General features: G+C 24.5%; 1 protein-coding gene across 1 annotated transcript; it reads right to left on the bottom strand.

Moving 5' to 3' along the window:
* Positions 1–2,936: 2,936 nt before the first annotated feature.
* On the bottom strand, positions 2,937–11,624 carry LOC103575126 (protein eiger). Its single transcript, XM_008554771.3, has 4 exons — positions 10,873–11,624; positions 5,791–6,240; positions 4,350–4,703; positions 2,937–3,439 (listed from the first exon to the last, which is right to left on the bottom strand). The coding sequence occupies exons 1-4, from the start codon at positions 11,245–11,247 to the stop codon at positions 3,218–3,220; spliced, it is 1,401 nt and encodes a 466-aa protein (XP_008552993.1). The 5' UTR covers positions 11,248–11,624; the 3' UTR covers positions 2,937–3,217.
* Between the last annotated feature and the right edge of the window lie 2,233 nt (positions 11,625–13,857).

The raw sequence follows: 13,857 nt of genomic DNA, 5'->3' as shown, positions 1-13,857 counted from the left end.
TATAACGCGAATCTCAAGTATTTAATCAATTTCACTTCGCGTAATTAATATTAATAATTATATCGCGTTACAGGAACTATAAGAGTGCGCTAACAAAAAATTTTGTGGCGTGTACTTGTCTCGGGGAGAGAATGAACTTCAGAACCGCTCCCACTACTAAATATTTCTGAACTGCGCATGCGTAGAAAAAAGTGGGAGAATAATCAAACATCCAGAGTCGGAGTAAAAACCGAAAACACCCGAAGTACATTCTCTTTTTCGGTCAATTTTAACTGTCGATTAAAGGGGAGAGACTTTTGACGGTTAATCGACTGTATTTATCTAAAAGTATCAAAATACGTTTTGAATTTTTTCGCGCCATTATGATTCTCGGGATAGAAACCGGGCGCGTAAAATTTTAGGTTTTGTTTTTTTTTTTTTTTTTTAATGGGTTTTAACATTAAAGCTAAAATATTAATGAATAAAAATTTTTTTTCAAAATTTAATGATCCATGAAAAAAATATGAAATGTCCTTATAGCGCCTGTAACACGATATATTATCGTCATATTAATAATAATTATAATATGGTTTGAAAAAATATTTACAAAATCAAAATAATAATAATAATAATAACAATAATGTAATTTAATTATTATTATAAAAATAATATTAATCATGCTCATACTAAAAAAAAATCCTTAATTGTACCTCGTGTAATCCTTCCGTAAATCAATAATAATAATAATAATAATAATAATACAATTGAAGGATTATTATTGGAGACTTTGATATTAAAGAAAAATAAAAATTGCGATTAATGAATTTTAAATAACTTTTTTTTTCCGAATAATCAAATTTTTATGTAATGAAAATTTTGAAAAAAATTTTTTAATTAAACAATCATTTTTAGACAATGAATCAATTAATCAATTGGTTAATTGAAAGTGATTTTATACCCGATTGTTAATAATTTTTACTTTTTTTAATTAATTGAATTTTTTTTTAAAATAAAATTTTATGCAATAAAAATTTGAAAAAAAATTTATGAACAATTAATGAATCATTTAATTAATTAACGTTCTTTATACTCAATTGTAAATAATTTCTCTATCATTTGAATTAAAATTTTAATTAAATTAATAAATAAATTAATGAATTAAAAACATTGAATAAATGGAATTAATGGCTCATTAATTAATAATTATAATAAGTTTAAATAAAATACTGTTAATCAGTGTACGGAAAGTACTAGATTTGTATTAAAATCCAAGCGCAGGATCGCATATTTAATTACTAACCTATTCATAATTAATTACCTATTAATAACTGTAATTAATAATAATTAGTGATGATAATAATAATTGACTACTAATATTTATAGTTACTTTTTTTTTTTATAAATGTAAATATTTATTTATAAATTGGATTAAAAAAATATTAATTAATTATGTTTGATTAATTGATTAATAAGAGACCAATTAAAAAAGAGGGACTAAAAATGAATTTAAAAAATTTTAAATAAATTATTTTATTGAGATTGTTTGTAAAAATTTTGATTGCATAAGAAATGTTGCTAATTTTTTTTTTCGAGTGATTAAAATAATAATTAATGTAAGTCATTATTAAATATGAAGAATTAAGTTAACGAACATTTTAAAATTGTCATTTTTTTTTTTTTTGTTCATAAGTCATTAAATATAAGAAATAGAGTGATTAATAATAGGACATTATTTAAAAAGAAATTAATAATTTATTAATTGTTTCATTAATAATTTACATATTTTTTTATAGTTAATGAGTTATAAGTAATAAAAAGAATTAAAATATAACATTTTAATATTTAAAAGAAAAAATTTTCTCTCGTTAATTCAAGTGCGTATAACTAATTAATTATTCGAGATAGAGTAATTAGTAATCAGATATTAATTGTAGAGAATTAAATGATCTACAATTTGGATATGATTATTAATTAACGTATCTTTGGTATTTAATGAGTTATTTGTAATAAAAGACATAAAAGATAAAAATTTTAATTTAAATAAAAATTTTTAATTAATACTTTTTTAATTACAAATAACTCATTAGATATCAGAGATAGAGTGATTAATGAAAGGACATAATTTATAGAGAATTTAATTACCTACAAATTAGATTAAATTATTAATTAACATATCTTCAATATTTAATGAGTTATTCGTAATTAAAGATGAAAAATGACAGATTAAAATGTTCAATTAATTATAATTAAATAATTAACCATTAATCATTATACATATATATATATATATATATATATATATATATATATATATATATATATATAGAAGCATAACATATACGTGATATATACAATAGATAACCCATATACAATGTGAAAGTATATTTATCGATCTTATAACAAAAAAAAAAATTTCCACTTCCTTCCATTAAGACTTCATAGCAAATTAATAAACAATTAATTGAATGGATTTTAAAAATCTATAAACTTTTTTTTTATATATTTATTTTGTGTGTAAAAACGAAAATTAGTTGATAAATAATTTAATTCTTAGTCCCAATTAAATTGCTCATTATATATATGTACATATATATATGTATATGAGCGATATGTACAAATATGTCAGAAGACTCGAATTAATTAATTATTAAATAAAAAAAAAAAAAAACAATTAAACTGTGGCTGGCCCATAGTAATTCATTATTTATTATTAATCATTAATTAATAATAATTATAATAATTAACAATTATAAATACCAGTACGAAAAATTTTTTGTGAATGTATTAATAAATATAAATAAACAATAAAATAAATTATCAATTAATGTTTTTTAATTAAAATTTTATTTTTCAGTTTGAAAATTAATGAATTATAAGTTAATTAATAGTTAGATTAATGAAGATAAAAACTTTCAAAATTTACCGATAATTAAAATTTTAAAGAAATACACTGTAAACAATTTTCGGAGTGAACTTTATTAAATTTAGTAAATATTAAGGTTAGTTAATAATATAAATTCATTTAAGTGTTAAAACTCTGGTCCGGGAATGCGTTTTAAATAAAATTTGTATTTACTCCCGATTTTTTACAGTGTAGTAAATATTCTATAGATAAATATTTATTTTTTGTTTACTACACTAAATCTTTTTATCCTTTAAATTTACTAATAATCAGTTAACTACTTATAGTAAGATATTATATTTACAAAATGAAATTATTAACAAGGTTAAATAGAGACTATATTTCAGTAGTATCCAAAGTTGTTTGTAATTGCGGTTGTTGTTGCTGTTGTTTTATATCACCGAGTTTTATAAGCCCAAAGAAACTTTTTTCTTTTTGGAATAATGTATAACGTGAGACTCCGATGTCTTTCAAAACAATCCGATCCCCACTTTCTAGCAGAGTAACTTGGGCTGAAAAACACGAACGGCTTTTATGTTCGATCCCTGGACTGTAAACCTGAACAAAAATATATCAACTTGTAGTTTATTATTTATATAGTTATACAATTTGATCCAGATAAGCTCATTTTTATACCAAATGATACTTTGGTCCTTAAATACCCCCGTAATAAATTTTGCTAAACATAGTTTTAAATCTTAAAACGCAATTTTCTCAAAATGGCATTTATGTTATTTTACACTTTTTAGAGAAAAAAAATATTTTTTTAATATGACAATCCAAAAATCGTTGATATAATAAATTCAGAAGAATTAGGGATTTTATAGTAAAAACGCGGTAATTTTGTCGAAAATTGCAGAAGTTTAGTGTAAAATAACCGACTTTTTTTTTTCGAGTCTCTTGACTGAAATTTTCAGCCTAGACATGATTTTACAAATATAAACTATTGCTGCCACCAAAGAAAAAATTTATAAACAAAAAATCCGAATTTCAATGATTTTTGATATTTTAAAAATTCGTGAGCGACCTCTTGAAAATTTTTCATCGTCGATTTTTGGAGAGGCTTCTTAAAACATCGTAAACCAAAAAATTTTCTTAAGAGACTCGAAAAAAAAATAGTTGTTTTTTTTGGGTCACCCTAATATAGATATACAGTTTGGATGAAGTGACCGTTTCTCAATTCTTTTCAATCAGTATTTTTAACCAGGGGAGTTATTAAAAATTTTTAAATAAATAATTAATTGCTTTTAAATAGCAAAAGTTTCAACTTTAAAAAATTCTACTAGTATTTAACTATTTATAAGTTATCCCATAGAACTTTGAAGATTCTTTTATTAATTAAATTATTAAACTTCATTTTTATGAAGGTTATGTTTTTAAAAATCCGCCATCTTTATTTGAATTTTTTTCTTATAAAACACCATCTATAAAATGGTGCGTTCTATTGGAAAAAAAAATAAAAAAGTACCATGCATTGCATAATCGGATGACCATTGACAAGCAAATGGAATCCATTTTCATCATGTTCATCGAGGTAATGAATTTGCGCATAGACTAAATACAGTCCTGATTCATGAACGGTCAATCTTCCATCATTAGCGAGAACAAAGTGACGATCCATTCCAAAATCTTCCATCCAATCACTTGATCTCCAAGCTTTAAATACCCCTTCGGAATGTCGAGCTCTCCCATTGCCAGTGTGCTCGTCTTCTTCGCTGAACATGCTGCTGTCTGCGCCGTAATGTGCTGCTAATATTTGACGGGACATTCGAAGATTTCTTCTTGTTATTCTGCGTTTAGACTTTTTTGCTTCATCTGGAGCCTGGAATCAATTAATAAATTTATAAATTCAGTTAATTCATCTGAAGGGGGGGGGGGGGGGAAGGGGCAAAATGTGTCTGTACCAAAAGGGTGAGAAAACGGGCTCCGTAAAAAGAGTATTGAAAGTAAGGATTAGTTTAACCCTTTAACATATGAGAGTCTCGAAATGTCTCGCTAAATATTCTCCTACTTTTATGTGCGCATGCGCAGTTCATAAATATTCCGTAGTGGGGGAAATTTACGAGATCTGTTCTCTTACTGGGACCACAATAGACCCGTATGAAAAAACAATATATGCTTAAAATATATAAAATCATATATGTTTGCAACAAAAAAATATATGATATATTATAAAAAATCATATAGCGATTTTGGCCGATTTAATATAAAATTATATACAGTAGCAAATATGTCACTTATATATTTTTTATATTAAGCCATATATATACATACATTTACCTTATAATATATTGTATTGATATATTCCCATTTATATTTAAAAAATATAAAATTTTTATATGAAATGAAATATATGATAGCATTATTTATATTATATATGACACCATATATTTTCTTTGTTATATTCAAGCATATATTTTATTCGGTGTATGTATATGTATATGGGTATATTATATATTTCCATCAAATTAACTAATTTTGAAAATTTAATCTGTAATCTAAAGAGTATATTAGAATTTGGATCTAATTTGATTGGAGTTGGTCATACGAATAAGAAATTTTTTTTTTCCATACACAATATAAATATATGTTTTTATATATGATAAAAATATATTTTTTGTATATGATTGACATATATATTTTATATATGCTAAACATATACGGACTCATATATGATGAATATTATATTTTTTAATATAAAAAAAAAAATATATCAGAACATATTGTTAAATTCGGCATATATATTTTCTGATGTTTATCATATATTTTTACATATGTTTTTATCATATATGTTATTTTCATACTGGCGCTCCTGCTTTCGGCGGAAATAGGCAATTACACGCGAGGATTGAAATGTCCTATTTTTCTCCCTTAGTGTGTAATCTACTATTTTTACAGCATATACTTACTTTACGATAGTTGCGTCGATTTCCTTGATGCTTGAGTTTGAAATAATTTTTCATAATAATATAATCTCGTGATATTATCTGATCAGTTAAATTTTTTCTATTTTTATAATCCGTTTGATTCTTTTTTAACCGCGGAAATGTTGATTCAAAAATCGGCACGTCATCTTTAGTGTATCCAATCGGTAATTCGTCGCTAATAAACCGTTTCTGTCGTTGATTTGGATTGACTTGAATCGATTTATTTGTTGAGTTATTGATGACACTGTCATGATAATTTTTTTTAAGATCTTTACTTTTTAATTCTTCTAATTTGTCAAGTGCATCGAGAGCCCGTTCAAATTTGTCATCGGCAGTTGATGTATTCGTTGACGTTAGAATTTTAGTATCATAATCAGTGTAATCATCTTGCTCCTGTTCCTCTGAATCGTCCATTTCTTCATCATCGTACAACTAAAATTTAAATAATTCATCAAATTTCACGTTAATAATTCGACGAAAAAAATTATACAATTAAATTGTCGGGATAACTCTCAAGGCTGAATCTAATTGCTAATTACTTTTATACAGTATATTATATAAATATATATATATATACATGTCTAGTTTTGCGATCAATGCATGCCGGCATCGCCTACGTCGATTAGATACAATTAATTATTTTATTAATCATGTTATATTAACTAATCAGAGTTTCCGAGAATTTATTAAATTTAATAACTGTCATTTGATAAAAATTTATTATTTATCGACACGGGTCGAAAAATTTGAATGAGTTTCAAAAATTCGATTTTATCTTTATGCTAAATTTGATGATAAAGGTTTAAATAAATATATGAGTATTTGTAGAGATAGTACACAATCTTCTATTGAGAAAGACAGACTGACATCTAAGTAATCTTTCAAATATTTCTCTAATAAATTCTTGAGAAGAAAAAAGTAATAAGAAAATTTATGGTCTCTGATAAAAAGTATTATTATCCTCATATTTATCTATGGTACAAAAAATTATACAATTGTGGAAAAGCATAGCAAAGATAATGCCTAGAACAATTTTTACTTTATCATCAGTCAAGGTCCTTTTCAGCTATTTGAAGTTTAAAACTAAGCTAGGGTAAGATGGGTCTAGAAACTCTTAAAAATATATAATAGTTTTATTAATTCAATATCTCTATATATAATAATACTTTAGAAAAAATGATTCATTTGTAATCACTGGTCTCTTGCAAATTAAATATTTACGTTTTAAATTGAATAAATTTTTATGAATGCGATATCAATCAGCTAAATCTGTTCCCAGTGTCGCTCATTTTGGTGATTAACGTATGAATTATGGAGCAACTGCTAGACAAAATGTATAATTAAATAAAATAGTGACTGTTTTGAAGTCAATATCAGTATTTATTTAGTGGAGAATTTATCATTTTTTTTAAATAACTGATTTAAGAAGTTGACTAAACACATTATAAAATATGTGTTGCAGGCGTTTTTATTGGTATAGATTATGTGAAATTAAAAGGATTTATGTCTTTTAGTACGCTGATAATTTTATGCTAATGATTTTCATCGGGGATTTTTAATGGTTACTATAAAATATAGCGATATTACCCGCATGGAAAAGCTATATATTGTTAAAAGTATATAATAAAATATATGATAAATATATGGCGGCAAAAATATCTATATTGAACAAATATATGTTTTTTACATATATTTAATTATATATTTATAATAATATATTTACCCATATATATTATCTCATATAATGCTCAATATATTCTTGTCATATATGGATAGTATATATATAATTTATAAGTATAATATAATAAACTTGATATATACTTTCATATATTTTGACCCATATAATTAGTGGTATATGATCTCTATATAATTGATTATATATGAAACAATTTATATATTTAAATATATAGTACGCAGTATATCGGAATTATATATTTCCAATATATTAAAACTTTTATATTTCGCAATATATTGAAAATTTTATTTTTTCAATATCTACACAATTCCACAAAAAAAGTCCCATATATTTTATAATATACTGGAAATCATATATTTTGCATATACTGGGAAACATATATAAAAAATACTATATATCAATTTATATACTACTTTCAATATAAAAAAAGATATATTAAAATATATATGTAAAACATAGATAAGAAAGTCATATATTGATAAATATATTGATAGTATATTCTAGCAATATATTTTTATCCAATATATCATATATTAATATGGCAAAAATATTAATATTATTTTATACATTGTACTATATATCTCATTATAATATTCATATTATATGATTTCACCTATAAAGCTTTTTCATGTGGGTAAATCACTATAATGCTATTGAAATAAAAACACATGATAATTATTACCATTCCTGACTAATAATCACTCTCACCAGTAAAAGTAATCGTTCGTATAATTAATAGCAATAATTATAATTTTAGCTGAGGATATTTGTCATGCCGATGGTAATAATTACCGTCGTGGATTTAAAAAGTCACTGCAACTTTTTAATTATTTTGTACCGCGTAATTTTTTTTAAAAATAAACTTGTAAAAATTAAGGAATTAAATAGTTTTACTTTTTATAAATTTTTTAAAATTAAGTACCCGAATCTTCAATTGTCGGTTGAAGGGCTGTCACTTTTTAGCATCCGTGTGTCTATTGACCACGAAGTGTTTTTTTATTTATGACCGATTTATATATTTTTTTCCGTGAGAAATATTAGCATTAAATAATAAAATGAAGTACAAGTAATTAATTGTACAATTAAACTGGTCAATGCACTGAAAAATTAAATAAAAACCGGATGTTGTAAGAGTCGAGAATTTTTTAGTTGTGCAGTATGACAATAATTGTTAATAGAAGACAGTAATAATTACCATGTTAATTATACTTATTACAAACGCACGATAATGAATGTTACTGTTGATGTATTTTGAAAGATATCATCAAGCGTTTGTAATATTAGTAGTGTTGTAGTAATTATCAATATACTGATTTACTATTCAGAACGATAACTATTATTAATGTGTGTTTTAAGTATTAACATATTGTTAAAGTTACAATAATTATGTAATTAATGTTTTTTGCACTAAAAATGCGACGGTTTTAATAATTAATGGTATTCATTATTATTAAATTCTTATCATAGATCCGTAGCTCTTTTGTATAATACACAGAAAGAAAAAGATTATAGTTTTTATTAAATTTCGTACACGTTTTATGATATATAATATTGATGATTATGCTCTCGAATAATGTTTTAACATTGAAAAAAATATTAGGTAGCAGCTACCGGTTGGCATTCGGTAGCTACAACTGGTTATTTTTCGGTAGCAGCTACCGATTTGTTCTCAGTAGCCGATACCGATTCCAATCGGTAACAGCTACCGAAATAATCGATAGCAGTTACCGAAAAATAATTGGTAGTAGCTACCGATTGCCAGCCGGTAGCTGCTACCCATTATTTTTTTCAGTGAAGTTTTGTTCAGGTAATGCCTCAGTAATCTTATTCCTGAGCCATTACTATAATATTATGGTAATAATTACCATATACTATTATAGTAATAATTACTATACTATTATAGTAATGATTATTATAACATTTATAAATTCCCCATGTTATCGGAATCTTTAGCATAGTATTATGGTAACAGTTACTATATACTGTCATAGTAATAATTACTATACAATGAACGAATTTGAAGTTAATTTTCACTTTGTCAAGTTCCGGAATTTAAAAAAAAATCCTTGTCTATGGAGTAAACAAAGATTCTATTTACAGAGGAATTTCAAAGTTAAGAAGTATTTTAAGCTTCAGTGCAATGGAAAAAAAAAAACTTTTTTTGTTCTACGATTTAATTTTCATTAAACCAAAAAATTTTTAAATTTGACGCGATACAAAATTTGTGTTTATCTTTTTTGGAACTTTTGAAAAATGCGAATTAACAAAATTTATTTTTCAGACAGATTTTTTTGAATTATCAAAATAATAATTCAATTTCGAAATTAAAATCAAGTCGAAAATATTCTCGTTCAAAAAATCACTCAAAGTTCACAATTATCTAAAATTAAAAAGCGCACTTTTATGAATTTTTTTAGAGAAATTTTTACCCCCCTCATATTTTAATATATTTATTAGAGTGGCCCAAAAATAACTATTTTTTTTTTCGAGTTTCTTAGAAAAATTTTTTGGTTTACGATATTTTAAGAAGCCTCTCCGAAAATCGAGGATAAAAAATTTTCAAGAGGTCGCTCACGAATTTTTAAAATATCAAAAATCATTAAAATCCGGATTTTTTACTTCGAAATTTTTTCTTTGGTGGCAGCAATAGTTTATATTTGTAAAATCGTGTCTATGCTGAAAATTTTAGCCCAAAATTTAAATATTTAAACGGCGCTCAAGAATTTTGAATATTAACTGATAATATGTGACGAATACTTTTAATTAGTTTTTGTATTTCTTTATGACTCAATTATTGTCATTTCACTAAAATATAACTTTTGCATAACCAAAAATATACAGGACAGTCTTAAACAATAAAATTTGCTAAGGTTTGAATAAACGAAAAAACCTAAAAATTGAATTAAAAAATAAAAAAGTATGTAGATAACTTATTATATATATTTCTCTGTTATATTTTCATTGATTGTGATGCAAATTGATGGTAAAAAAATCGAGAAGCTTTGTTATCAATATTCTCGGGTCGCTTGAAAACGTTCAAAAGACAGCACTCGAAACATTCAAAATTTTTGAGCGAGGTTTATATATTTAAATTTTGGGCTCAAATTTTCCGCGGGGTCATAATTTTACAAATACAAACTATTACCGCCACAAGAAAAAAATTTGAAATAAAAATTTAAATTTCGATGATTTTTGATATTTTCAAAATTCGTGACCTCTTGAAAATTTTCCATCGTCGATTTTTGAAGAGGCTTCTTAAAACATCGTAAACCAAAAAATTTTCTTAAGAGACTCGAAAAAAAATAGACGGTTTTTTGGGCCACCCTAATATTTATATACAAAGAAAAGACATAAAATATATGTATTACCTGTTCTTCAAATGCCATAAGCTTGTCTAAAAAATTTTCTTCATAAAATTGTCGTCTCAATAAATCGAATTCTCGTTTGAGATCATCGATTTCCTTTTTATTGTTAATCACTCTTGTTAAATTAAATGTTTCAATAAAAATAACAATAAGAACTAAAATAATAGTAAACACATTTAAAACAATAAATTTATTAACCCGCACACAAGATAAATTTTTATTGAACCCCTGCTCGATATCCGAAATACTCAAATTTTCACGTGAATTTAAAAATGATTTTCTTTCCTCGCCCGATATCGATTTATTGACTTTTACTTTATTACTATCATTTGATTTTAATTTATCATTCAATTCGATATTTTTACATGTCGATGTCATTTTTATATATTTATTAAAACCAATATTTCCATGAATATCTCAATTTAAATAGTCAAAAAAATAAATCATTTTAACGCGGGAAATTTATTATTTTAAAAATAAACTTAATATTCTACATATTTTTTGATCTTATTTAAAAATAATTTAAAATACTTTCCGACAACTACTGTAGTTAATTTAATTTGTTAGTCTTTAACAACTGCTGACTGGCTGAGATGAGAATGATGACTATGATAATATCCAATTACTCTTTTGCTCTTTTTTATCCCCATCATTTACTTAACTACACTAGCGCCACAATTTTTAAATTACATTTTTTGTTTATAATCTTCATTTCTTATCTTACTCTTCATATTTAATCCTCAACACATATATATGTAGTCGACTATCCGTCAAAAGTCTCTTCCCCTCCTTTAATTAAAATTTGACTTCGGGTGTTTTCGGTTTTTTCTCCCACTCTGCCTGTCAGTCTACTAAATATTCTCCCACTTTTTTCAGCGCATGCGCAGATCATAGAAAACCATAGGGATTTCCAAAGTTTATTCTCTTTCGACAAGTTTACTGGATCTTCTCCCACTTAACCTCTGTTTTGAATTTCGTACAGCCCGTTATAAGCCTCCGTTGAAAAGATAAATTTTCCCTACCCCTAAATTCGCTTTATGTCAGGAAGTGGACTATATACTGATAATTCAATTATATTTAGTAATTGATGATGATTACTCCCAACTAAGAACTATAGCGTTTCAAAAATTTTTTTTTATTTTTTCTATCCCGTATGAAAAAAACCATATACTGTCGATAATATATAAAAAAATATATATGGTAAATAACTGAATATATATGCCGGCAAAATTATTAATATTGATTAATATATAATTAATCATATATAATAATCCATATCATTTATGAAATTATATATCCGTTTTATATATTAATTTATAACATAAAATATATGTTTCATATTATAAACTAAAAATAATAATTTAAAATATATATGCATACTAAAAATTAAAGGAACAAAAAAATATAAATAGTTGTAGTTATCATTTAACTTCATAAAAATACTAAAAATATCATATATCAATAAGTATATAAATCTATCACATATTTAAATACATATATGTTTACATATATTTGTGCAAATATATGTAAACATATATCTATATAAATATATATTTACATACATTTATACAAATATATGTGAACATACATTTATATAATTATATATTTACATGTATAAATATTATATATCAGTCATATAATTAAATCATATAACTTAAAGTATAGTATAAAATATTCAAAACAATATTTATAAGTTATCATGTAAAAAAAATATATTACTGATATATATGTTGGAAATTATAAAATCATATAATATTTCGGCAAAATTTTATATATGGCTCCATGTATGACTTCTTATAATTCTATATAATTATAATATATTTTGAATTATACTGAAGCTCATATATTGCTTTTTCATACGGGATACGAATATGGAAGAAATTGCCGTCAGTTTTTGCATTGAGATTTATTAAGAATTGACATCTGCGTGTTACGCGATTATAATAAATAGAGATGCTGAGCAATATGAACACTGATTGATTGTAAAGTATTTTTAATATATAGATATATGTTAGGGTAAGAAGTCAAGGGCCATCGACGATTGTTGTGTTAACAAATTGCATATAATAAATTCAGATTTGCCTGTTGCTCATATTATTTGAAATGGACTATCAATAGTGATATTTATAGTGTTGAGAGTCAATATATCAACGGAGGGGCAAAATGGGGTACCCCTGAAATTAAAAAAAAAAAAATTGTTTTTTAAAAATTCCAAAATTACTTGACCCCCCCCCTCCTATATCTAAGTATAATTTGAATTAATTAAATTATGAACGTGAATCAAACGCGCTTTAAAATTAAATTTATGCATCACTTTTTCCGTTAGAGAAATTTTTTATAAATTAACACAAAACTATGTGTTAAAACATTTAACACAAATTTTTATATTGTAACATTATTAATTTGTGTACAAAAAATTTTAATATTCTGTGTTATTGGTTCTAAAACTTTAACACATTAAAATGTTATCTTCAACACATGTAAAGTGTTAATTTAACATATTTTTAGTGTTAATTAATTAACGCGCTCTGTGTTAAATTTACAGTTTAAAAGTGTTAACACTTGTTTTGACAGTAGACTGAGTAAATGTTAATTTTTTGTGTTAAAAATGAACGGATTACACACAAAAGCGTGTTAAATTAACACATAATTTTTTTGCATAAATATATATTATATATTTTGTATGTTACGGTTCTTCGAGACTTCTAGGGTCGAATAGTATTAAATCAATAAGAGATAAATAAATAATTTTTTTTTTTTTTAATTGTAGTAAGCAATTAAAATATTTAGTAAGAATAAACATTAGATAAATGAAATAAATACGAAGAAACAGAAGCGATAACAAATTTCTTACTATAAAATAAGTGCGCAGAGATATTTTGTATGGTAGAATGGTCTGGCTAATGATAAAGAAAAAATAAAAAGTTTACTTGAGACAATGACGTAATGTTATATTTCATGTGATAAAATACTAAAAACTTCCTAGTA

Source organism: Microplitis demolitor, chromosome 6 (assembly GCF_026212275.2).
Source record: "Microplitis demolitor isolate Queensland-Clemson2020A chromosome 6, iyMicDemo2.1a, whole genome shotgun sequence".
Taxonomy (NCBI): domain Eukaryota; kingdom Metazoa; phylum Arthropoda; class Insecta; order Hymenoptera; family Braconidae; genus Microplitis; species Microplitis demolitor.
The sequence above is the reverse complement of the archived record's forward strand: the minus strand, read 5'-3'. Positions and strand labels throughout refer to the sequence as shown.